The sequence below is a fragment of the Bos taurus genome, chromosome 2 (genome assembly GCF_002263795.3).
Source record: "Bos taurus isolate L1 Dominette 01449 registration number 42190680 breed Hereford chromosome 2, ARS-UCD2.0, whole genome shotgun sequence".
Lineage (NCBI taxonomy): Eukaryota > Metazoa > Chordata > Mammalia > Artiodactyla > Bovidae > Bos > Bos taurus.
Genome location: NC_037329.1, coordinates 53,613,495 through 53,641,462, shown reverse-complemented (window position 1 = coordinate 53,641,462; position 27,968 = coordinate 53,613,495). Strand labels below are relative to the sequence as shown.

Below are 27,968 nucleotides of genomic sequence, written 5' to 3'. Positions count from 1 at the left end.
GTCAGGTCTGTCCCAGAGAATGAGACAGCTTGTTTTGCCAGTTATTTTAATTCTGTGGCTGCCGAACAACTTGTTGTACAGCTGATGTTTTCTGTGTAAGTGACATTTCATCGTCCGCTGCCCTAAGATAGTCACCCTGTTTTCCCTTAATTGATACTTGTACGCAAGAGGCGGAAAATGGCTCAGCATTTCTTGCTAGATTAGGTCAAAACTGACAGAGGAAGCAGAGAGAAGATTGCATTACTTATACCCCTTATGGTTCTCTTCTGTATCTAAGGAGATTGCCATTTCATAAAATTTCTTTTGCTGCCTGAACATCAATGTAATAATACAAGCATTTAGTTCCTATTTGCTTTTATTTCTTTTTTTTTTTTAACTGCTTACCTGATCACCAGTGGGAAATTCATAAGCAGTTCTACTAACTCTCAACTTAATTTTTCTTCTTTGTCCTTAATAAGATGTAATTGTATCCTTGGACCTCTCTTCCTTAAATGCTTCATTTTGTCTTTTCTATGGAGCCTTTACTTTTCTCTTCATTTGATTTATAACCAGAAGAATTAAACATGCCTCTGAAAGTTCAAAGTGAGTTTCCTGAAGGTTTTTTGATTTTGTTTTTCCCGGATTGTGGGGTATTCTTATCATAAGATTAATGTTTACAAATAGATGTGGTGGTATTTATTCTGATTCAAAGTTAATTAAGAAGCATCCCATGAAAATGTTACTGTTCATTGTGCAGCCTCAGTAACTGGGGATCCATTCTTCTGGGTCTCTTTTCACCAAGTCTTTTGGAAAGAGATTATGTCTTTAACAAAGTCATCAACAGTTCCCAGAATCTATAAGACAAGCCCACATTCTTTAATGAAGCAGTAATATTTCTGTGCATGTGTGCTATGTTGCTTCAATTGTGTCCAACTCTTTACAACCATATGAACTGTAGACTGCCACGCTCCTCTGTCCATGGGATTCTCCAGGCAAGAATACTGTAGTGGGCTGCCATGCCCGCCTCCTGGGGATCTTCCCAACCCAGAGATCAAACCCGAGCCTCATGTCTCCTGCATTGGCAGGTCGGTTCTTTACCTCTGGCATCACCTAGGAAGCCCCAAGTTTGTCCTGCTGCTGCTGCTAAGTCGCTTCAGTCGTGTCCGACTCTGTGTGACCCCATAGACAGCAGCTCACCAGGCTTCCCCGTCCCTGGGATTCTCCAGGCAAGAACACTGGAGTGGGTTGCCATGTCCTTCTCCAATGCATGAAAGTGAAAAGTGAAAGTGAAGTCACTTAATGGTGTCCGACTCTTAGCGACCCCATGGACTGCAGCCTACCAGGCTCCTCCATCCATGGGATTTTCCAGGCAAGAGTACTGGAGTGGGGTGCCATTGCCTTCTCCGCGAGGTTGTCCTAATCCAGCTCTAATCCGCTGTCTGTATCTAGCTTTCCAAATTATCCACTCCCCTCTATTATGTGTTGTGGATGTTCACCTTGCCTTTCCTTAAATTTTTTTACCTCAGCCTGCACTGCTCTTGAAATCCCTTCTCTGCCTTTTGAATCGTGTTTATCATACAGTTTCAAGTTTATCATATGGTATCACTTTCACCATCACCAGAAATTGCCCTCAGACCCATTCTCTGTTGCACTCTAATCAGACTCCATTGTAAGTAAGCGTGTATATGTCCAACTCTACTCCAGAATTTTTAATAATTTTTGTAGAAACTGTGGGACCTAGAAAGTCTGTTTCTCAGGGTAGAGGCTCAAAGATTATTTGAAATATAATATATGTTGCATTTCTCCCAGTAGGATTGAGACTAGTGGACTAAAGTGCCCAGGGAGGGAGCACTAGCAGCATGATACTAAGGTTGCCTACCACAGTTTTGTTCAGTATTTATTCTACTTAAAACACATTTTATATTTTACTTGTCATTTTCACTATTTAGGATACCCATGTGAAGAATAACTGTATTACCATTTATCCATGAAGCTGATCTGCCTGACTTTGTCAGTAAATGCAGCGTATCACCCAGATTTCTTGATATAAGTTAACTAAATGCAAAGTCTTATTATAACATTTCCTATATGTAATACCTGTCCAGTCAAAGACAATGTTACCCAGTGGTGTGGCTATGGTCAAATTCCTTTACTGTGAGCTTCCTTTCTCATTATATTTGACATTTTTGAAACTGAGTTTTATTGCACTTGCTCTGCTTATGAAAATGGTCTAGGGAAATTAGACTTAATAGAGATGTAGAAGCCACAGGGAAAAAAAAAAAAGAAAAGAAAAGCAAACTCGAAGGAAAGTGAAATTAAAATGTTATTTTGGTAAATGGCTGCTCTGGTGGAGATGACAAACAATCGCAATGCAAGTTAATTACTGACCTATCAAGAAAGGGTAGCATGGAGGTTGTGCCACACATTACTGGAGCAACCACAGTCACAAGTCATTTCCACAGGGGAAGAAACAGGCTGTGCTTTACCACAGATCAACAGATCTTTCCAGGGGACAGAAATGAGTTTCTCACAAATACAGTATCTGTCTGTGGAGTTTCCACACACTCTCAGTAGACCTGGAGAAAGCTCTTCCTACACATTCCGGAAAAGGAATGGGGTCATATTGCCACAAGGAGTTCCTGTGTGTCAAGGCAGAGAGAACCTTGGCTTTTGGTGGTTATGGTGACCATACAGCTCACTGCTACACAGTGGAAACCCAAGCTGACACCCAAGGAACGGGAAAACACTGAGGCACACTCAGTGCTTACCTCTGAGATAGTTCTCCTCACTAAGTCTTTAGTGGGAATCCATGTCAGGCAAGAGAGTCCTTCCATTTAGAGAAAAAATGTCAAGCACCCAAAGAAAATTGAAACTTGAGGGAGACTTTCTCTATTGTTAGAACATAGAACCCTGATAAATCCCAAGATGGTCATAAATGTGGTCATTTTTTTTCTTAATAAGAAACAAAATGGTTGTCTGAAATGGAAGTAGGCTAATGTTCATATTTTTAAAATTTTGTATGATTTTCCAAATATACCTTAATGTTGGCGTCAAAGAGTATGAAAAACATTGCTTATTTGCAGCCTTATTTCATTAACTTACCGTGAAATATCCTTCGTTCACTGGTCCTCAGACCCACTGGCCAGAGTAAGTTATACATATTCTTTTTAAAATAAGAAATAAATTTGATCAGAAGCATTTCTATTGGTAATACTTTCCTGGGCTATATACTCCGGCCTTAACTAGGGTCCATATTTATTTTCCATTTCTATATTCTGCAAACATTTATTAAGTCTTTGTGGTTTTGTCAGGAAGCACAGGGATGTAAATGATTAAAGACTTACATGATCTATACTTAATATGGGTGCTCTACCATCATTTTATCCACTAGATCTCCATTAGATTTCCTTTGGAATTCTTGTTACCTTAGTTTTCCAGACACAGTTTCCCCCTGATCTAGGGGTCTGTGACCAAGGCAAGGATGTTTGGAGATGCAGCACCTGAGATCTGTCCTGGGACTACTTGGAACAGGTGGGGAAACTTTGGGGAAGAACCACCAATATCCTTCAACTTTAATTTTCTCTGCTCTGTAGCACGGAAATAATTTCATAGTGTCCATTCAGTTTCTCCTAATTCAAATAATTCTTAATACACTTTTATTTTAATGTTTCTGATGGGAAAGAGATGTCAAAAATAAACTTTCTAACTCAGGAGACTTAATATAATTAACAGAGTGCAACAGATAATCGACAGAGCAGCTATGAAATTTAGAATTAGATGAAATATCACATTCATTCCTATTTAGGTATTTGCAGTGTGAGTGGGAAAATCGGACCCAGAATATTACTGAGCCAACCAAGTCTGTTGAGCAGAGTCAAAGTTTGTGGGGCTCTTATGAAGTGCATTCTCATCACTGTTTCCTGTTTTTTAAACAGTATTGAAAGTGGAACTGGTGTAATATCACAAGCTATTCTTGCTCTTCTCTTGGTACATATAAAATCAGGAAGTCTAGAGAAATTGTGAAGGCAGCCTTAAGTGATTTACATTTAAATTTCTAACTCAAGGATGTTTATTTAGACAGTTTTGTAAAATAAAATTGACATTTTAAACACATGCAAAATGAACTAATTCTTCAATATTTTCCTTAGGCTTCCACCATGCTTCTGTGTGCTTCCTGTAAGAATATAAATGCACTAGTCATCATTTTTTTCTAATAGAATTTAAAAACAGTGATGATGATGATGATAAGATGTTATAGAAGGAACACAGGAAATACTGAATAAGCATGTAGATCACATGAAACAAACTTAATATGACATATAGTTAGCAGAATGCTGGATGTTCTGAAACTGTATAGGAATAAACATAGAAAAGGGCTTCCCGGGTGGCACTGGTATAAAGAACCCACCGACCAATGCAGGAGACAAAAGAGATGTAGGTTCAGTCCCTGGGTTAGGAAGATCCCCTGGAGGTGGGGCATGGCAATCCACTTCAGTATTCTTGCCTGGAGAATCCCATGGACAGAGGAGCCTGGCAGATTATGGTCCATGGGGTCACAAAGAGTTAGACATGACTGAAGTGACTTAGCACACATGCACAAGCATAGAAAAATATTACTGATTTTTCGATATACTCTACCAAATCTAGAAACTCGAGGGTCAGTGAGAAATGAAAATACAGGTGGAACAACAGAATATGATTTCAAAACCCTATGCATGTTCTTGGAATAATAACATAAAACTCATTGATTAGAGCTCTTCATTGCCTTCCTTAACACATCCTGAAATTAATACTTCTAGGTTCCTGGAATTATATTCTTCCCCTGATGCTGGAAGCAAGTCGTGATGGACCCTGGGGTTTGAGGGTTTCTTTAGACTCATAGTTGGGCAGACTTTATAATGGAGTTTGTTCCCCTAGAAACTTCTTTCCTAAAGACTCAAAAATTAGAGTACCATGGCAAGCCATCACATCCCACAACTCCAGGAGACACCATTTACTAGAATACAATCCTGATCTCCTTTCCTTAGTCATAAATGCTGCCTGCCTCTACAAGTACTTAGGAACACACACAAAGTAGAATAACCAAAGATTTTCTACTATGAGATGTGTTCCCACATAGCCAGAAGAGTTTCCAGTATGAGACTCAGGTAAACGGTTCCTGAGGGTTAATGTGAAATCTGACTACTCGTTTATGGTATTGTGTTAATTGCTATAATCACTCCTCTCCCATATATACATCTAAGTGATTCACTGAGCAGATGGATTAAGTAAAAAAATGTAAGTAAGAATTGATGATGGCCTTTCAGAAATATTGACCCTGTGGATATGATGGGGCCTAAGTAGGTGGGAGGGCTTTGGCAGCCAAAATGTTAAAAGGATCATAGTGTTCAAGGTAGAGGAAAAAGAATATTAGGGTGTGGGCGAGGGGAAAATGGGAAAGTTGAAGGAGTCTAAAGAGAAAGAACTGTAAGTGGGATCTGAATATGACTTGCAAAATTTGGTATAAAACAGCCTTATCCACTTGGTGTGAGAGGTTTCTAACAGGATGAAAAAGAATAAATCACCTCTGAACCCACAGAGTACAACAGTTAGAAGTTTCACAGCTACCAGTGCAACTGTCATTTCTGGCAATTATATTTCCTTCCTCCTCTGTCCTCCCCCTTCCCCAGTTCCTGCTGAGGGTGAGGGGGTCCTGCTTCCCTCTGTCTTGTACTCAGTTCTTCCACACAAGATGTTTGTGTATTATGCCAAGGAAAGCCCTCTTCCCAAATTCTCTTCCTCAGAGTGTCTAGAATACCTTGCCTCTTATAGCACTGGTTGGCTTAGGAGGGTTGAGGCTCTCAGTTAATCCTTCAGCCTGATGAGAGGATAGCAAGATAATCAGACTTACCCACATGGATACTAAATGCCATTTCCTTCATGAAATCCAGCACTTGTCTTTTCCTTCAACTTCCTCGGTACTGTAGTATTTCTTTATAACACATGTGAAATTTTACCTTATAATTTCACAATTATTTGCATACCTCTGCACTACCAAGCCTTTTGCCCCCAAAGCCCAACTTGTCTTAATTTAGCTCCAGCATCGGCTGGTCTTCTTTTGCAGACTTTCTCTCTCTACACCTCACCGTTCCACCAGAGTCAAATGCCATTGCTTCTCTTCCCACCTGGGCACAACTCTTTTCTCATTTAATTTGATTTATTTATTTATCACACTCACTAAACTACTACAAAGCACTTGGCTGAAGCAAACAAAAACACAAAAAAGAACCTCTACTCTAGTGTCTGTCACTCAGGAAAGTCTCAATAAACCTTAAATAGGTCATTTATTTTCTGTGGGTAAGAGGAAGTTTGTGTCATTTTCTGTATTCTTCTTAGAGCAACATGAAACCACCATATTACAAATATGAGAATAACTATGAATAGTATCAAGGGAATACCATTGTAAAACAAAATACAGAAGAAAAAATAAGAGAGCAATGTGCTTCCAACAAAATGTGAACTGGGGTCAGTTGGGAAAGAGAGTGATAGCTAGAGGAGTGAGAGAAGAGAAATAACATTAACCAGTGTAGGGGGAAAGCAGCTTAAAAGAAAGATCTAAAGGAGGAATTTTGAAATTCCTTTCTGCAGATTGTCCCCTAGAAAACAGGTGGGGAAGCCAGATAAGAGGTTTTTTAAAGAAATCCAGCCTGTTGACGGAAACCCATCCCCAGACAAATTATGGGTTAATTGTGAAATCAATACCAGAATGCAGATGTTGATTTGATGCTGAAATGTGTGCCGTCTGAGGAAGCAACATTTCCTATAAATGGCACATGGTGAGGCTATGTAAATTCAGTGGCTTCACGCTCTTGGTCAGAAGATAGTGGCTCTAGCTAGAGTATTTCCCTCACCAATGTGGCAAGCACACTATCTTTGGAGTACAAATCTAATGAATAATGTGGAAGATCAAGCCTTGAATGAACTCCAAGGAGAATCTAGATTCTTTTAGAAAAGATTTATATGTTTAATCCTTGATTCTCCTCAAGCATAATCCACATCCCTTGGACATTAAATCATACCAATGCGTTTTCATTGCTGCCTATTTGCCTGAAACTTTGGAGCTCTGTAAATCTGCAGTAGTACTTCAGCTCCCAGTTTTTAGTGCAGTGGTATCAGAAGTGGAAAGGATGGTGCATATCATAGCGGTCCTCCTGGTTGACCATGCACCCTCACTCTCAGTTTTCTTCCAAAGACAGAACAAGGGGCCATGGACTTGTTCAAAGGCATTAAGGTGGACATTACAGGCTGTGCTGCCACTAGAAGTCATCATGAGTTCTTTTTATGCAACTGTTGCTGCTGCTACTGCTAAGTCGCTTCAGTCGTGTCCGACTCTGTGTGACCCCATAGACAGCAGCCCACCAGGCTCCCCCATCCCTGGGATTCTCCAGGCAAGAACACTGGAGTGGGTTGCCAGTTCCTTGTCCAATGCATGAAAGTGAAAAGTGAAAGTGAAGTCGCTCAGTCGTGTCTGACCCTTAGCTAGTCTAATTATAATGAATCCAAGGTCTCCATCACAATCACAGTGCCTAGATTCTCATTGTTTCACTCATAATTACTTCATTCACTGAAACGCTGAAAAAACTCATGCCTTTATTATTAGCACTTTATCAATATAAAAAATCCATAGATTTGCTTTATTTTGAAATAATGTCTTCTTGGTTATGAAAAATTGATGGCCTCGATAATAAATAATACACAGAATAAAACCAAAAATGTATTATCCTGTACTAGGGTATATGGAAAAATAACTATTTATATCATTTGCCTGTGATTGCATTTACTTTTTAAAACACACTGATATATTTAACCTTCTATATCTTATTCTAGTTATATAAAGAGGTAAGTTCCCTTATGCATACATTAGTGGTCAGATTCGATCCATTTAAAAATTCTATTAAATGTAGTTGTAATCATATTTCTATGGAATAGTGGGGATAAGACTTCCTTATTTTATTACCTCAAAGTTGTATTTCCAATGTTGTCAAAAGAGCCTTTTTGTTCTCAATTAAATGTTTTTTAAATATGTCACTCATAGGATTATGAAATGAAGAGAGGGAGAGGGAGAGGGTGGGGAGATTTGGGAGAATGGCATTGAAACATGTATAATATCATGTATGAAACGAGTCACCAGTCCAGGTTCGATGCATGATACTGGATGCTTGGGGCTGGTGCACTGGGACCACCCAGAGGGAGGGTATGGGGAGGGAGGAGGGAGGAGGGTTCAGGATGGGGAGCACAGGTATACCTGTGGTGGATTCATTTTGATGTTTGGTAAAACTAATACAATATTGTAAAGTTTAAAAATAAAATAAAATTAAAAAAATAAAAAAATAAAATAAAAAGCAGAGACATTACTTTGTCAAAAAAAAAAAAAAGAAAAGAAAAGAAGTAGAAAAATAATTTGGTTCAGTCAGTTCAGTTGCTCAGTCGTGTCTGACTCTTTGCGACCCCATGAATCGCAGCACGCCAGGCCTCCCTGTCCATCACCATCTCCCGGAATTCACTCAGACTCATGTCCATCGAGTCGGTGATGCCATCCAGCCATCTCACCCTCTGTTGTCCCCTCTTCCTCTGGCCCCCAATCCCTCCAAGCATCGGAGTCTTTTCCAATGAGTCAACTCTTCGCATGAGGTGGCCAAAATACTGGAGTTTCAGCTTTAGCATCATTCCTTCCAAAGAAATCCAAGGGCTGATCTCCTTCAGAATGGACTGGTTGGATCTCCTTGCAGTCCAAGGGACTCTCAAGAGTCTTCTCCAACACCACAGTTCAAAAGCATCAATTCTTCAGCGCTTAGCTTTCTTCACAGTCCAACTCTCACATCCATACGTGACCACTGGAAAAACAATAGCCTTGACTAGATGGACCTTTGTTGGCAAAGTAATGTCTCTGCTTTTCAATATGCTATCTAGGTTGGTCATAACTTTTCTTCCAAAGAGTAAGCGTCTTTTAATTTCATGGCTGCAATCACCATCTGCAGTGATTTTGGAGCCCCAAAAAATAAAGTCTGACACTGTTTCCCCATCTATTTCCCATGAAGTGATGGGACCAGATTCAGGAATTCTTTATATAACTATCCTGTAAACAACTTAGTGGAGACTTTCCTGGTAGCTCAGATGGTAAAAAATTCACCTTCAATGCAGGAGACCCAGTTTCAATCCCTGGATCAGGAAGATCCCCTGGAGAAGTTTAAGTTCAGTTCAGTTCAGTCACTCAGTCGTGTCCGACTCTCTGAGATCCCATGAATTGCAGCACGCCAGGCCTCCCTGTCCATCACCAACTCCCAGAGTTCACTCAGACTCACGTCCATCGAGTCGGTGATGCCATCCAGCCATCTCATCCTCTGTCATCCCCTTCTCCTCCTGCCATCAATCTTTCCCAGCATCAGGGTCTTTTCCAATGAGTCAACTCTTTCTATGAGGTGGCCAAAGTATTGGAGTTTCAGCCTCAGCATCAGTCCTTCCAATGGACGCCCAGAACTGGTCTCCTTTAGGATGGACTGGTTGGATTTCCTTGCAGTCCAAGGGATTCCCAAGAGTCTTTTTAGTGAGGGGGTAAAATAAATATTCCACTTCTTTGTGTTCACTGTCCTTAAGAAAATTTTAGTCTTTCCAATGCTCATTTTTCTCCTCAATAAAAACATAAGTATAATGTGAATATCATAGGAGCTTTATAAGGATTAAACCAGCTAATTGCCTGGCACATAGTAAATACTCAATAAATATTAACTTTTTAAAAAATATCACTCAGCTGCCTAATTGGTATCAGTTTTTCCTGATACCACTTTTCCTCCTATTAAAATGCTTTTATTTTTTCCTAATTATTTTCATGTCCACTCAACCAGAACATTACCACGATTTTAGCCTGGTTGTCTGTCCAACCAATGTAGAAGTACCAATACAATTGGCTCCTTAAAATATAATTCTTCTTTAGGATTATATTGACTTTTAAAACTGACTGATGACAGTTTTTTCTAATATTGTACCCAATTGACCAGGTTAGCACTGAAGCATCTGTATAGGTGAGAGATGGAGACAACACTCAGGCAGAAGCGGATCTGTTTCTAGAAACTTAGAAGCTATATTTGCATTGCAAATGTTCTATTTTAAATGAGTAGATGTATTCATTTGAGGAACTTGTGGGCAGGAGCAGCTGAAAAGGATTATGTATTTGGGAAGCAACTCAAAGCCCTCTTGGTCCACCCACCCAATTTATTTTCTTTGTTTTCTTTTTCTGAAGTATTCTTTTTTCATAGCCACTCCTTTAAAATTTGCCCACGCTGGATTTTCCTGGCTGAATCAGACTCCTTCCAATAAAATAAATGTAAATAAATAAATAAACAGTGTTGATGTGTTGATTTTCTCTTTCTTCATAAATATTATATCCAATAAGTTATTAATACTAAACCTAGTTCAGTTGGCAGATGGCAGTGGACAAAGGAATTTTAATTTTTCCCTGTGGATATTGCAAGTAGAGGTGGGGTTAGGACTCTGAACCAGGCTAATGAGGCCAAGCCAACATATTTGATAGTCAGTGGGACCAGCTTGGTTTCCTCTAAAGCCAATTTTATACACTTAAATTTGACCTTATTCACAGTTTTTTGGGTTTTTTTTCCCACTAAAAAAAAAAGTTGCCAGTAATAGTATCTGAAAGTGGTGTGGGATGGGGTGGCTAATAGATCAAAGACATTGTGAATGAAAACAGCATATACCCTGAAAATGCTTAGTTGGCAATAGCATTTCTATATAAGGGAGACCATATCATATTGTCATTAGGAGTTTCTTAATCAAATGAAGGAACTACACAGAATTTGAGTGTATTATATTTGAATTGAAATCCTCTGGCATGAATACAGTAGTGTTGGAATATAGAGGTCCTAACTGATAAAAAACAAACAAACAAACAACACACTGCAAAATAACTACCTTCTTCCTCACCACTCAAAGAGGTGGAGACTTAACGCCATTTTCGTGCCTTAATGATGAATAGAGATGTCCACTCCACCAAGAGTTTTTCATGGAAAACTATGTATATTTAGAATAATATAATACTTTTATATTTTATCAGGATACCACTGTACTATGCAGAAATCTACAAATTCTGATATCCCTGTGGAAACACTGAATCCCACCCGCCAAGGCACTGGAGCTGTGCAAATGAGAATCAAAAATGCCAACAGCCACCATGACAGGCTGAGCCAAAGTAAATCTATGATCCTCACCGAAGTTGGGAAGGTCACTGAACCTGTAAGTCAGACACCCCAAGTTCCCTGATATAGAATTTTATAAAAAAGTAAAAGTGGGGGGGCTAATTAGCCGTGTTTTATTTGTTTTCCTAATGTGCATGAGAAAACTGTTTTTGTAATGCATTTTATCTTGCCTACTTATAATCATAATAATATCCCCAGTTGCAAAAGAAGAACTGGGCTTAATCCAGAGTGATAAAGTGGATTTGGAACTAGACTGAAGAGCACCTTTGACTCATTTTAAGGGCCTCCACTATCATGCTTCAGTGTCATAAAAATAATGAGGTTATGCTGGCATGTGGTGTTTGTACTTCCAAATACAGTACATCACTTTGAAAAGCCAGAGGCTAAAATTAGCTAAGAATAAACTGAGAAAAAATATAGTTTTTAAATGTGAAAATCTTTTCCTTAAAAATCTTCCAACAATATATGATATTGGAAATTACAGTCTGATTTGGAATGAGTTTGAGCAGTGGAAATGGTGTGGCAATTTAAGGTTTGGAGAGGAAGCCATTTTGTCTCCATAATGTGTCATTAGGAAGATTTGAAATAAAATAGTTAGAGATGAACTCTACTGCCAGTTGTGTCCCTGCCCCTGCACTCATCCTGAGCCACTAAACATACTGATTGCAATGAGTCTCCTCTGGTTAATTTTCTTCCATAATGGTGGTAACTTGCAGCTGAGGCCATAGGATGTTACAAAATTATTTATGCAATGTTAGCCACTCTTTTGGACCCCGGATCTGTTTTGTTGCTCACAGTGAGAGCAAGAGCAAGAGCTAGGTTAGCTGGGGATAGCCTGTGAGTCCCAGTCACCCTGCAGTAACATGTGAGCTATTAATTGAGTGTTCTGTTAATATCATAGGGGCCTATGAAATATTCAGCTCCCTAACTGAGTTATTAAATGAGATCAACTTGCTGAGTAGCATGTTACTGATTATATTTATTCCCTGTTTTTCACTCGAATTTCAAGTGCAGAATTAACCCACCACAATTTCAGGAGCCTGAGGAATATATGATTTTAACCATTCTTTTTTCAGGTATTATAGACAGATGTAGCATGAGGAAGCCAGTGATTATATTTTGGAAGTGAGAAATATGTCCCTAGATAAGGTTCTGAGAGAAACATTTTTCTTTCTTTCTTTTCTCATTTAAAAGTATTGTCTGCTGGGAGGCACAACACAGTCAGCCTGACTTTGAAACCTGCTAAACCGTTCCTCAGCCGTGAACTTGAGATAGTGGTTAGAGTAAATTATTGGAATCTCTATAATGTATTATCAGTAAGAACTGTACCTTTGAAAAAGTTTAAAAGTTAAGTATATTTAATGATGCCTAACATATTTTATTGGCTGTGTTTAACAAAAGGCACTATGCCGCAGTTGTTTTTGACAAGCATGAAAACATCACAGCATGAGACTGCAAAAGGAATTATGGAGAGAAATTACAAGTGATCCATCTCTCAATGAATTATCCACCTCAATAGCCCGCAGAACTCAGCTACCAATTAACACCTACTTTATTACATGTTGGGATGTACTTAATAACTTTCATGTGTTTATGCACTATTACCTTGACTGATGCCTCTTGTACAATTAGGCATAATTGGCATATCAATATGCAAAAGTTAAAAGGATTAACCCTCTTAAAACTAATGAGCATTTCTGTATCCAGCTGCTAAATGAGACAAAATTAGCATTTTTCACTTTTGGGCAGGATTTTATCATGCAGTTTCTCATTGTTGATATTACCTTGTTACATAACTTTAGTTTGGGGGGTTGTATGCTGGACTGCTGGAGAATCAGAGTTTTCCAAAGTTAAATTAGCTATAATTATCCCAGCTTTTGTTTCCGCATTCTTAGCCTCGGCAATATGTATTCCTCGATAAGGAACAAAAATAAAAGTTACTTTTGGTTATGTGTGCTCAGTGCATAATTATATAAAAGGGGTATTTTAGTGAGGATATGTCATTTCACCAAGAAAACTTGGCTCAGAGATCCTGTATTGAAAGCTTGCCATGGCACTAATTTTCTTTCTGTCTCAGTTCTTTTCATCTCTTTTTTCCATGCACAATTTTCTGACTAGATACTGACAGAATGTAAAGTATTTTGGCATATTTATTCAAACAAGCCTGTTAAAGATATCTGCTCAAGCTAAACTAAGAACTTGATTTCTCAGAAGTTGGAAGTTGGGGTAAGGTCAAGGGGGAGATTTTGAACTTAGGGAAAGTGGGCGAAGATATACACTAAAATGTGTGCAGAAGTTCACATGTAGCATGATTTTCTGTAACAGACACAAATACATTTAATTTGTACAGAAAGCAATTGAGTATTTAGAAACTATATATGTATTATGTGCCCTATTTAATATATTTGGCATATATATACTATTTGTTACTGCCATGCCAATTATGCAAATTAACAAGGACTTAGAGTATATACTAACACAGTCTGATATTACATTACTATGATTTCACCTATAATAAAAAATGATAGTAATTCTAGGGTCAGATCTATTATGTAATTTTGTCATTAATTTATAAAGTCCTTTTTTAAAGTTGATTAATTAAAATGTGTGTAGTAAGACTCTCATATAAAACTCTCATATATATGTCATAGGAGCCTATGTCCTTGATGTATTAAATCGAGGAGTATTTGAAATGCCAATATAAACATTTATGCGACCCCAAACTCTGCAAACACAGGTGAATTTACTTGTTGAATTAAAAGTTTTTATTGCCTAAGTGCTGCAGGGAAGCATTCCAGTAAAACAGGTATCAATAGTCCATTAGTATTTTATTGGTGGCATGCATCATTTTCTTTAAACACCAAAAAATCATTTTTATGTGGCTCATAAGATTGACGCCTTTTCAAAATTCAAAGAGGCCACTTTGCTTTCTAAGAAATGTTGGAGAGATGGGAAGTTTGGACATGGAATGACATGGTTAGTAAGAAAATTGCATATCTGTGAGAACGGTCTGGCGGTTTCGTGGGGAGGGAACGCTCTTTGGTCTCAGTGATTTGTTATCTCCCTGCCCCCTGCCCCAAGCACCAGAGACCTCTTAAAGGTGGACTGATGGTTTACCCGAACATGCTAAATACAGAAGCAGAAGGCTGAGTGAGCATAAACAGGGGCAAGTAAAGTGTGGGGCGAAAAAGGCTAATGTGCAATCCAGAGAATAGCTAATACAAAAGGTTTAATGTGACTTTGATGTTATTTGTAAGAGGGATGCCCAGCCTACTAGACAGCTTGAAAATAGATATTAATGAAGAGTTTAAATAGCCCAAGTCAGGAAACCGCAGACGTAGGATTTGCAGGCAGGAGCAGTTCTGGCATTTAATACCGGTGTCTTAAGCAGCATCATGTATGAATATTCACCATTTCCAGCTTGTAAACCCCACAGAGTGCATCACTACATTCATAGCCATCATAGACAGGAAAATGTTTTATTTTTATTAGTATTCAGATAAAGACTTAGTTCAAGCCATTTCTAAACATTAACATACAAGACTCCTTGTGCTTCTGTTAACAGACAGTGTTCCTTCATTTTTCTTTTCAATATATTATAAGGGAAAAAAAGGAAACAATTTTCCTTTGTTTCTTACTTCTGTGATTATAGGATACTTGCCAAAGTTGTGGCTAGCTAAAAAGGCAGACATAAAAATTGCTACTAAAAATATAAGCCTTCTGTTTAGCAGAGATTTTGAGAAATATTATGAGGCTGTAGGACTTATCCCTGTTTATTTCAAATCAAGCTTATAGTTAGGTTTGAGGCTTTGTTTGTATAAATTGTCCTGAAGTGGATCCTGATATTCAATTAAAATGACACTAAATCACATTGAATTGATAAGACTTGGCATCTCAAACAAAGGTAATTGCCCGTATTGGTTTTATACAAAAATAGCACTGCTTGGAAAATGTGCAGCCAACACAGACTGTCAACTCCATTTATAGATCAATATGTGAAAACCATTGATCAGGCAGGCATGTATAACAGTAACACTTTGCATTTATTTGTTGTTTTTATACCACATTAAGGCTTACAGGATTATAGGCTTCCTAAATATTTTGACTTCCTCATAAATATATGATCTGTTGCATGTTAATTAAATGAGAGTCTGCAGCCATTTCTAAAATTGTCTTTAGTTTGATGATTTCCTTTTATTGCTGTGGATCGTATGATCTGAAAATGGATTAGTTTCCTTTTGCGTAAAGATTATTAAAGCTTATTTTTAATGTGTCCTATTTAGTATAAGATGTGGCTGCCTTTTTGCTTTGAAAAATATAGATACAGAAAATTATTTTCCCTTAGCGAGTGGCTGATCTTTTTTTATTAACTGGGCATTCTCAGAGCTCAGGGTAGAATTATTTCCTGACATATTTTGCACATGTTGTAGATAACGGGTCTTCCTGATTTTTCCTGATAGAATGAATTTGTTTTCTTTCTTTTTTTTTTGTCTAGCTCTGAAGTACAGGCATCTAATCAAACATTGTGTGGAAAACAAACTGATCATCTCAATTAAATTCTAGACACACACAAATATAATTTGAATTCTATTTTCCTGATTGGAGAACAAGCCTTACAAACTGTTCTTATACACTGCATTCTGCAGTTAAATCTTTCTTATCTCATCAATGTAAGGACAGTGTTTTGTTCCTAATCTTTATCGAACTATTGTGGATGACATTTGTAAGCCATTTTGGTTTATGAGGAAAAGCTGGAGGACAGTGGAGTGAGACTCTCCATAGATCCAAATCTCAGATACGACTACGAAATTATTTGTCTTCCACTGCAATTTTCTTTGCCACTGAGAGGTCAGTTTTGTTGAGAAATCTTTTTATATCCTCTATATACATTAGGACTACTGCTTTCAAGACAACACTTGGTTTTATATACGATATTAAAACAATAATAGAGAAACAAGTTTTCAGAAATATCCCCCCCCCAAAAAAAAAGAAAGAAATCATGATATTCAAAGGTTACCTAAGGTAACCAGTCTGCTGTAAAGCAGAAGAAAATATTTATTAGCTAGATTTTTTACTTTTACATAAAATGCCCTGGGGGGGGAAGGAGGAAAGAAGAATCAAAACCACTAGAGATTTCTTTCCTGTCCTTGCCATCCTATGTCATCTCATGCTTTGAAAATCTTTAACTCTGTTTACCAAGCACAAATTGGACATGCCAAAGGTTCGGGAAGTTTTCATTGACAGTGTAGAGTCTGTGCTTCAAAGAATGAGCTGGGGCTCTTGAGTTCATGTTCGAGCTTGCGTGGTTTCCATTTTAACTTGAGCATAGCTAAATTTGTTTATAATCTCCTACTGATTGAACATGGCGCTGAATGTACATGAGATACATTTTTTTTTTAAGTTAGTCCTCTGATTACTAATTTGAATCCAAAACTCTAACCTTGTTAGCATCTGGACTTATTTCCATAATAACAACCCCTTCAAAACCTACAAAGTAATGAATAATTGACAACAAATGAAATGTTTTGATAGTTGTCGGCACAAAGCATGTTTAATGTTTTGTGTTGCTTCCTAGCTAATTATGTAGATGACACATTTGTCAGACCTTGACTGCCATTAGAAACGTGTTTCCAGAGGGGAGAAAAACAGGCTATTCATAGAGTAATTAACTAGAATGCTCAATGACCTGTGAGAGATTCAAATCGCTGCCAGTTCAGACATTGTTTTGTTACAGAAGCAGAGGGGTAATTAAAATTCCAAATTACAGTCCTATGATGGAGCATTTGTTTGTTGACAGTATACTCTTACTCTAGTTTGTTAATTCTTTTTAAAATTGCTTCTAATCCATTTTATAGCTTTAGGAGTTCTGTCTTTGAATTTACTGACAACTAATATTATGGTAAATTGTACTTCAATGGGGTACTGCCCGCCTCACAGTTTCAAGGGAGCACAAGGTGGGTGGGATAAAAATAGCTCCTTCCCTAAACTGATATATCAGGTGCTGTCAGTGGGAATGCCACTAAACTGGAACATCTTGTTAAATACTGTATTTCCAATTCTGTATTAGGGGGAAATGTCCTGGCAGAAAATAGAGAGATAAAAAGGAAAGCGATGAACATCAAAAAAGGAGGAAAAAATACTCTCCCAACAAGAAATGATTGATTAAGGTGTTTTATTAGACAAGGAGGAAGAGAGAGGAGATAGGGCTGAGGATGATGGGGAAGGTGTTGAGATCAGTGCAGAAAATGTCTGTATGAGAGCTCTCTTGGATCACTCAAAAAACGGGTGTTTCTACAGCAGTAAACTCCATCTCAGGTCAATAATAAACTGTAGGACAGGGGTATCACGCATTAATTTTTTTCACAGCGTTATTGGCATAGTTTACAAATCTGGAAGGCTAACATAATCTGAAAAAATCAGCTCAAGAGAAATATTTATTTAAGTTGCTGAAAGTGAGAATATAGTTTTATTAAAAAGATCTGACAGAAGTCACACGGTGTTTGATGCAGGCGAGCTGACAGAGGCATCCAGTGGGCGTTGATTATCCCGAAGTCACTGTCAGCTAGGATTGATTTTCACTTTCTCCGTTTATGTAACGGTTCCTGTAATACAGCTGACCCCGAATCACGTTACCTTGTCATTTCTCTGCATGGATCAAGAAGAGATGAGCTGAAAATAGCTAGACACTGACCTTGAACTTGCCAGAAAAGTGAGAAGTGACAGTGGGGTTTTTCTGTAGTACATGTTCAGAGATGAAGGCAAACTGTGCCTTATGTTGAGTTCACTGCAGCAGCACAAGGGGGCAGAGCAGTACTAGAGATTACAGGTAAAACTGCTTCTGCACCAGCATGTACAGGCTCTGAAATACCAAGTTGAGACAGAGGTCTCATTTTTACGTCTTAGTGTAGACATAAAGGAGAATTACTGATGAATCAAAATCTCAGGTCCCCTGATGTTCATAATCAGTAATCTTAAAGTGTACATTCTAATTAAAAAAAAAAAAAAATGTTACCTAATACTCTGTGTGGCAGCAACTATGCTTTTCCACCGAATTATTTGCACCATCTCTTATTTAATTCATATAATACTCTTCACCCTTAAAATAATTTTGGAACCACAGTCACTATTATTAAGGGAAAAAGTGAAAGTGAAGTCGCTCAGTAGTGTCTAACTCTGCAACCCCCTGAACTGTAGCCTACCAGGCTCCTCCGTCCATGGGATTCTCCAGGCAAGAATACTGGAGTGGGTTGCCATTTCCTTCTCCAGGGCATCTTCCCAACCAGGGATCGAACCCAGGTCTCCCGCACTGGAAGCAGACGCTTTAACTGCTGAGCCACCAGGGAGCCTTATTGAAGGGGCGTTTATGGCAAATTCCTAAGATGATATGAGTCATTTCAGGTACAGTTGTATCAGAAGCTGGGAACAGTATTTTTAAACTTAGTTGTCGTGAGTTAGTTGCTAAGTTGTGTCGGATTCTTGTGACCCCATAGACTGGAGCTCACCAGTCTCCTTTGTCCATGGGATTTCCCAGGCAAGAACACTGGAATAGGTGGCCATTTCCTTCTACAGGGTATCTTCCCTACCCAGGGATCAAACCTGCATCTCCTGTATTGCAGACGGTCTCCTAAATTGCAGGCAGATTCTTTACCACTGAGCCACCAGGGTTTTTTACACTATTAAGTATCAAAACCCCAAATTAAAATTAGACAATGTTATATGATGATTATAGGCACAAAGAGGTAAAATGCAAGCTGCTAAATAATGTTTGCCATTTGATTTATGTTTTTATGTGCCTTGTACATTTTCCCATTTTAATACTTGCCTCACTTTTCAAAAATTTTCTTTTCTTAGATCATCATTATAACTTTGATTAATCCAAAGCACAGTGTGTTCAGAATATTGTCCTTTGATTGTTAGCACTTAGTTAAGTTAAATCATTGTTGTACTGATGCGGAATGTTTCTTATAAATGACACTCGACTTGCCAAGTGAAGCAGAGAACTGAAGCAGATTGAGAAACAGAAGAACAAACACTGACTTTATCCCCTAGGTTGTAAGTGCCTTATGTAATGGCAAAATGGTATCTTTGTGTGCATGGTTGCACAATAACATTGCAAACCTCTACAGTAATAAGATCCTTTCTTGCCTATAGTAGATTCTTTCTTTGTGTTTATACATATATAGTAAATAAACATACCTACATCTCTCACTTCAGAGTGAGAGGGACATGTATATAAAATTTATATATTTGAGCTTATTTTTATATTCTCAAAATATAAAAGGGAAAAGAGCTGCATACATATATCTACAAGCTGAAATATCCAGATTGCTACAGTACTCTTTTTTGCAATAGATTTAACTCAGGACAAACAGACAATGTTAGATCTGAGAAATAAGTAGAATTCCAATAAATTTTAAGAATGAAATAAATAGATCATTTGGTTGCCAGAAATGAGGTTGAAAATATTCAGAACAACTGTGTTATCAGAGATCTCTAGTACCTTGTTTTTTTCCTCACATAGAAGATGATAACTTGTGTTGTTGGAGCATAAGTCCTCCAAAGTAGGTCTTGGGGTGTGTGTGTGTGTGTGTGTGTGTGTGTGGTGTGTAGGAGGGGTGAGGATAAGGCAGATTTACAGTTACAAAGTTGATGTGTCTAAAATTGATGTCTTGAAGGCAAATCGTGAGGAAGAGTCACTTTCCTTTAGAGTCACACAATCTACATTGCATTTCTGTTCCTCAGAGTGTGCAGGGACCTCGTGTGTGCCCTCTCCCAGGTGGTAGGAAGCCCATCTCTAAAGAGTTGATTAGCTTCTGCTTCTGAGACCAAGGCATATGTAAAGGTGTTGGCTGCTAAAACACTTCCCCAGAGTTGTCATTCCACCACCCTTCAGTGTGTAAGGCTTTTAATAAGGGACTCTAGTCCCTCATGTGTTCAGATCCAGTTTATTGTTACCATCTGTTTAATTATACTCTCAGGTTTGTGTTGGGAAGCATGAAAGTATGTTATCCAGCCTTTGAATCCCTGTGTTCCTAAAGAGATGTGGCTAAAGTGCATGTCAGTTTTCAAAGAGCATATTAAAAACTGATAAGCAGAACCATCTCCAAACAACACTATGTAAGAAAAAAAGACATTTTTTATGTTAATGCATGTTGCATGTAATTAGCAGGTGTACACTGATGTGGCACTTTCTCCCGGAAATGAGGCCATCTTCTTTATGCACAAACTCATATGCTTCTTCTTTGCGATGATGGATTCTGATTCCCATTCATTTCCAATTCACTGGTAATAAGTTTATTGGGGAAGAGATATGGAATTTGAGTTGTAATAGGATGTATAGCTGTCATATGCCAAGCAAGTTTAAGGATATGATAAATTGGGAGATAAATAATATCCTCCAAAAATGAGAAGAGACTCTTTGAGAAAGGTGAAAAAACCCTAGAGGAAGCTGCTTTATTCATTCTCTTTCTCCCCCTCATTATTATTATTGCATTCCTTTTTTTTTTTTTTTTTCGGAGAAACACCAGCATTTTTTTTTTTTTTTTAATGGTAGGTCCTGTAGTCACCATGATATGGTACATTTTTCCCCATGTAAATACCTTTGATAAAATTACATTGACTGACTCAGACCTCTCACTCATTTATGTGCTACCAGATTTTGGGCGAAATAAAACTTAAAATGAAACAAAGCCAAATTCTGGTCTTTACATATCAAAATGTTGTAGAGGTCTGGCTCTGAAAACCAAAAGGAAATCAATTAAATGTTTATACTTTCTAAATAAAACCAAAACAACAAAAAAAGACAATGGCTGCTAGTGTTGTATTTCTTTTGTCCCTGAGGAGATGATCTCAATAAGCTAGTTTCCCTGAGATTCGAAGATATTTGATTAATAATGTGTTTGAAAATGTCCAGAAGTACTTATTTTTATTGTGAGTGCCTTCCACAGTACCATAAACACAGACAACCATGGTACTGTTCCTTTTTTTTTTTTAATTCCTTCATGAGGAAACCGGTGCTGGTCTTGCCTGATAATCTTGTTTCTGTGGAGGAGGAGGAGGAGGAGTAGTAATGACACTAACTTTCCTCCACTCCTTTTGGACACCTGACCTGCTTTCTTTCCCACAGGGTAAAAGGCAACTGCAGACTTCATATTTCCAATGAGAAGGGACATGTGTCTCCTTGCATTGAATTGTCTTAGATCATATCATGTAGCACAAAGTGACCCAATAAAGGAAGACAGGAAAACAAAGTGACAGTTTTGTTTGCTCAAATATAAACACCGACATCGAAACATGGGGGCAAATCCTAGAGGTCCAACCGCCAGATCACAGGAATTAAATAGCAAGAAGTACTGCTAAGTAGTGATATTCTGTACTTAAATAAAATGTGTTCAAGGTGTAGTCAATAATCACCAGGGAAAGGATAATGAATGAATAAGCTTAGTTCAGGTTAGACGAACTGATCCATGAGAAAGTGAATCTAGCTTTGACAATACGTCACCCACTGTGGTCTTACCTATAGATCATAGCCTGACAGTGGGTAACCTTACATGACAACATCCTCTTTCACCGTGTATTATTGACAGTGTCCATGCCAATAACACGTGATCAAATAGAAAGGAAAGAACTTTACATTCCTGGATGTGCTATCTTTAACCTCTGTACTTTTAATATTATCCTTTAAAAAAAGGAAAAGAAATTTTCTTTCTTGTCTTTAAAGTACTAATGAATAAGGTTTTACTGTCACACAGATTATTAATTTGGAATCTTTTTGGTTCTCATCTATAACACATTTTAGATAATAAAACTCTGAATATAAGGGACCATTATAGTGGATAATGTTCTTGCATAACAAAAATCCTACAAAATGTCATCCAGTAGTGTGTTCTAAGGTCCCTTCATTAGTAATTTCCTGCTCACAAAGTTATGATCATCCCAACGCAGCCTCTGTTTGTGTCCCTTTAAGAGACCCCAGAGTGGAAATGGGTGAGCAGGTCAACTACTTTCATCCGCTCATTCATTAGTCCATTCTTTTTTATTTGGCAGATATTTATTGGCAGCTATCAAAGAGGGCTTTGAAAACTGGGGACACAAAGCATAAAGGTTCTCTGTTCTCTTAGAGTTTACATTCAAGTGAGGTAGAATCTGGGAATAATACCCCAGACTCATCCTGTTTGCTTCCTAGATGTCATCATTGTCACCACCTGCTCTCCCTCATTCTCCATACTGATACTAGCATTGCCTACCTTTCACCTTGCCACAGATATTGTATACAGTGTTTAAAAGATACTTATGAAATAGCAGAACTTCACTGTCTCTTCCTATAGATGCATTTCTGTGGGTTGTATGTCTCAAACAAGAGTTTTTTGCTTTTTTTTTAATGTGAAATTGTGGAACTCCAACCTGATTTTAGCCTATTAATACTTTAAACTCTCTTTTGCACACTTTGATCTATTTCCCATGTAAATACAATATTTCCTTTAGCAAATCCAAATTATTAAAGTTCTTTCTTTGGTAACAAGTCATGGTACAAGTGTTCCCAACTGGTTCAGTTTATAATGCCTTTTTATTCATCACCCGTTCTTAGTCCCTCTTCCGTAGTTTTCGTGAACTTATTACGTATGTTTAACTGGAGTAGTTGAAATAATAATTTTATGACTACAAATTAAAGTGTTAGAATGTATACTTGACGTCTAGGACTGTTTATGCTTCCAATATGAAGACTGAACACAGAACTAATTTAGAAGTTTACAGAGCATTCAAAATTTTCTTCAAGTTCTTGACTCTTTAGTAATTTTTAATGTGATCTTTGCTGTTGAGATATGACTGAATATTGTCCTCCAAGTACCCGTGCTTTGTTGAATTTTGTGGGGTTAATCCTGGAAGGAATGATTTAATTTACAAACCTACCTAAGTGGTCCCTATCATTAGTGTTATCCTCATCTATTTAAGAGGAGCATGCCATCATAGTCCTTAAAACACATTGCTGGCTATGACACCAGTGTGCTCCTACACTGAAGCAAAGGGGATAACACTAAGCACAAAGCAAAGACCAGGGAGCATAGGCTCAGTTGGCAGAATGAGCTATTTTAAGGCTTACTCTATTCAGTAAAAAAAAAAAAGAAAGAAAGAAAGAAAAATGTTTTGAAGAATAATTTCTTCAAATTGCATAGACAAACTAGGGCCAAAATATAGTAATATCCAGGTTTTGTAATAAACCAGTCAGTTGACTAGTTTAAAGATTTAGCTCCATGTAGAGCAAAGTGACTCCTAGATATTTATGAATAACGGCATATTTCCCTTACTGTGCTTCACTGTATGTCACATCATAGACTGCCTTTTTTTGTTTTTGTTTTTTACAAACTGAAAGTTTGTGGCAACCCTGAGTCCAGTGAATTGGCGAGATTTTTTCCAGCAACATTTGGCTATTTCATGTTTCTGTGTCACTTTTTGATAATTCTTGTGATATTTCAAAATTTTTCACTATTAACTACATTTGTTATAGAGATCTGTCTGCGATCAGTGATCTTTGATGCTACTTTTATAATTACTTTGGGATTTTTTAGAAATAAAGTATTTTTTATTTAAGCCATGTACATTTTTTTAGACATAATGTTATAGACACAATAGACTAAAGTATAGTGTCAACATAATTTTTATATGAACTGGGAAATCCAAAACATTTGTGTGACTAGCTTCATTGTGATATTAGTGTTTTTGTAGTGATCTGGAATGGTATCCACAGTGTCTGTAAGGTATGCCTGCACTTGGTCATGCACAAAATAGGTTCTATTGAGACTTCATAGTTTCTTAATTCTCTCATGTGTGCATAATTGGACAGAAGTCTTGCCATGAGTATGGACAAGGAAACCCAAACTAGATACTGGATGCATTAAAGAGATCTGTTTGCACCCTTTGACTGTCAATCTGAGCTTTTCGCTACTCATGTTGACTTTTCAAGTTCTGAGCTCCCCACCTTCTGCCTGAATGCTTGCTGAAGCCAGTCTTGGGAGGTCTTTGCTTTCCAAGATCACTAATGTATACTTGGAACTCCAATGGCTTCCTTTTACTTATGCTTCAAGGATTTATTTAAAGACAGTATCAATTTCATATATACTTGTGACAAGAGACTAATGGTCTAAAGTAGGGTTTGCAAACAAGTGAATGAACCAATTTTTCCCATAGGTATTTTTTGCGTGGGATTTTGTTTTTAAAATTTTTAATTTGTTTCTGGCTTACTTCACTCTGTATAATAGGCTCCAGTTTCATCCACCTCATTAGAACTCATTCAAATGTATTCTTTTTAATGGCTGAGTAATACTCCATTGTGTATATGTACCACAGCTTTCTTATCCATTCACCTGCTGATGGACATCTAGGTTGCCAGGTTCGATGCATGATACAGGAAGCTTGGGGCTGGTGCACTGGGATGACCCAGAGGGATGGTATGGGGAGGGAGGTGGGAAGAGGGTTCAGGATGGGGAACACATGTATATCCATGGCAGATTCATGTCAATGTATGGCAAAACCAATACAATATTATAAAGTAATTGGCCTACAATTAAAATAAATAAATTTATATTTTAAAAATTTGAATTTGAAAGCCCTTGGTTGGAGTAGCAATGTCTCTCATCAATTTATGCTATCTGCTTGGCCCTGAAGAGATTTCAGTTTATAATCTTACAGCCTTTTCAGTGACTGACTATTTAGAATTGAGAACATAATGTGGCAAGTCAGAAGATGACAATTGTTAGTTATCAATTTGAAAATTTAGAAGATGACAATTGTTAGTCATACATTTGGAAATGTAGTCTCTACCACATTTCACTGAGAGTGTGAAAACATTCTGTTATATAGCTAAATATGAATTTTCTTATTCAGACTTTTTTCATGTGGGATTAATTTCAATTTTAGACTTGTACATTATTATAAATTAACAAACAACTTGCTGCCTTTTAGAAAACACTAGATTATCTCTGGAAATAGTGTTCTTGTTACCAAGTTATAAATGCTCTGTTTATTCTGGTTTATCTGTAATTTAACTTCTGTAAAGTTTGTTAAATATTTCTTAAAACTTGATGATAAGTTGCTTTTTATTTAAGTGAAGCAGTACACTTCTAAATATTATAAAAAAGAATCACACCAGACCCTTAGAAATGAGAAATGATACTATTTGACAGTTTATAATATTATACAAAATTTAAATCAACTTATATTTGACTAATCATCTTATTACTTATCATTTACTTTACATTTTTACTAATTAAACTTAATTTGAAAGCTATTAAACTTTGTTAGAATTTTTATTTCTTTTTCAGTTGACATGTAATATACCATAAAAAATGAAACACAGAAAAAATGAACCTTACAAATAGTCTCAACGCAGCTCCTTATAGCCAATTTTTTTTTTTTTTTTGGAGAATAGGCTTTACCAGGTCAGAAGCTGTGTGCCTTTATGGAGAGAAGATAGGTTCACATAAGGAAGAGAAAAAGTCCTTTGAAACGAAGATCAAAGGGCTCTCAGAGATCTTTAGACTTGCATCTTGCATGCTGAAACCGACCCAAAAATGTGTTTTGCCTGTCCCAGTTTCCTTCTTGTTTTTTTTTTAATTGAACTGGCATTTTAACATTGTGAAGTTTCACAAAAATTTGTATATATGACACATCTCAAAATATCAGACATTCTGGCATCACAGGGTATCATTCTGGCTCCCCAAAGAGTAGGCAGTAACCAGCTAAAGGTAAATAGATGTTGCCCTGTCTAGGTGCATCAAGTAGCCTCTAGTTCACCACATTTAAATCCAGGTTCCCTTCACTGGATCCTGTTACCTACCTGACATCTGAGTTGGCAATGTCAGCTTTAGAGTTTCCATTCCAACCTTTTTTAAATGCCCACTAAGGACAAAGAGAAGCTGTGTTATCATTCAGGTAACCGCAAAACTAACGTTTCCATCGAATATAACTTTTCTAAGTTGCCTCTTCCAGATGAGAATAAGGTTTGGAAACAGGAAGATGTGGTTCATTTATGTACTGAAGTGGTTATTTACATAAATGAGACTTTGGAAAACATGATCCTCTGCTGATTCCCAGAGACACTAATTAATGCCCCTGTGGCACACAAATCTCCAGTGACAAATCAAAGATGCAGTCGTGGGGAGATGTGGCAAGTCTCTGTCCCTGAAGTGCCCCCTCCAGGTTCAATCAGAACTGTCAGGGCAAGTGTCATACAGAGGTTGTGATGCTCTTGTTAGTTACGAGTTGGGTACACGTTCAGTATTTTGACCAGTAACATTTGACTCTAGCCAGGATTAGAATTATTTTTAGGCATTGTAACCCAGGCATAAATCATCCTCTCAAGCACTTCTACATGATGGGTTACCTTCAAAGTGCTTTGCAACTTCATGGAAGCAAATTGGAGTCTGGTGATTATAAACACGGGTTAGTGCTGAGCAGACATGGGAAAAAAATCCAGGCTCTGCCGCTACTTACTATGTTACTTTGGACAAATTTCTTGATGGTTTGGGGGCTTCCTAGCTACATTTTTATTTTATTTTTAAAAAATTTTAATTGAAGGATATTTGCTTTACATTAGTATGTTAGTTCCTGCCATATATCAGTATGAATCAGCCACAGATATACATATGTTCCCTCCCTCTTGAATCACTCTCCCACCTCCCACCCCATCCCACCCCTCTAGGTTGTCACAGAACACCAACTGTGAGCTCCCTGCATCATACAGCAAATTCTAACTGGCTATCAATCTTACATATGGTAATGCATGTTTTTTCAGTGTTACCCTTTCCATTTTTCCCTCTCTTTCCTTCTCCTACTGTGTCCACAGTCTGTTCTCTCTGTCTGCATCTCCACTGCTGCCTTGCAAATAGGTTCATCAGTACCATCTTTCTAGATTCCCCGTGTATGTGTTAATATATAATACTCATTTTTTCTCTTTCTGACTTACTTCATTCTGTATAGTAGGCTCTGGATTCATCCTCCTCATTAGAACTGACTCAAATGTGTTCCACTTTATGAATAATGAATAATATTCCATTGTATATATGTACCACAACTTCTTTATCCATTCATCTGTTGTTGGACATCTAGGTTTACATCTTAGCCATTGTAAATAGTGCTACAATGAACACTGGGGTTCATGTGCCTTTTTAAATTATGATTTCTTCAGGGTATATGCCCAGTAGTTGGGTCATATTGTAGTTTTATTCCTAGTTTTTAAAAGAATCTCCATACTGTGAATGTAAAAATATCAGTTACCTATAGACTGATGAAAATTAAAGGAGATAATGTCTATAATAGGCCCTCATGGCAAAGAACCCACCTGCCAATGCAAGAGGTGTAAGTGATGTGGGTTTGATCCCTGCATCAGGAAGATCCCCTGGAGTAGGGCATGGCAACCCACTCCAGTATCCTTGCTTGAAGAATCCCATGGACAAAGGAGCCTGGCGGGCTTCAGTGCATAGGGTCACAAAGAGTCAGACGTGACTGAAACGACTTAGCATGCAAACAATGTATATAATGTACTAAGTATGACACCTGAGCACAAGTGTTCGGAAATTGTAGAAAATTGCCATTATAATTATGCCACTCATTTGACAAGGATTGTACAGACCTGGCTCTGTAGCTTTGATATTTCCTATGTCCCCTCTGCCATTTGACCAACATCTTCCAGCAAACTGGCTCCAATATTCACCTGTGTTCAAAAACATTTTGATTCAACCATCTTGA

General features: G+C 37.6%; 1 protein-coding gene across 2 annotated transcripts in view; it reads left to right on the top strand.

The window, feature by feature from the left end:
- ARHGAP15 (Rho GTPase activating protein 15) overlaps positions 1-27,968 on the top strand; it is a 698,504-nt gene that overhangs the window by 20,895 nt on the left and 649,641 nt on the right. The window contains 1 exon segment of one of the 2 annotated variants that reach the window (NM_001105003.2): positions 11,084-11,262. The exons of the other annotated variant lie outside the window; for it this stretch is intronic. Coding sequence (NP_001098473.1) covers positions 11,098-11,262 — 165 coding nt within the window. The 5' untranslated portion in view covers positions 11,084-11,097. 2 annotated transcript variants of the gene reach the window in all.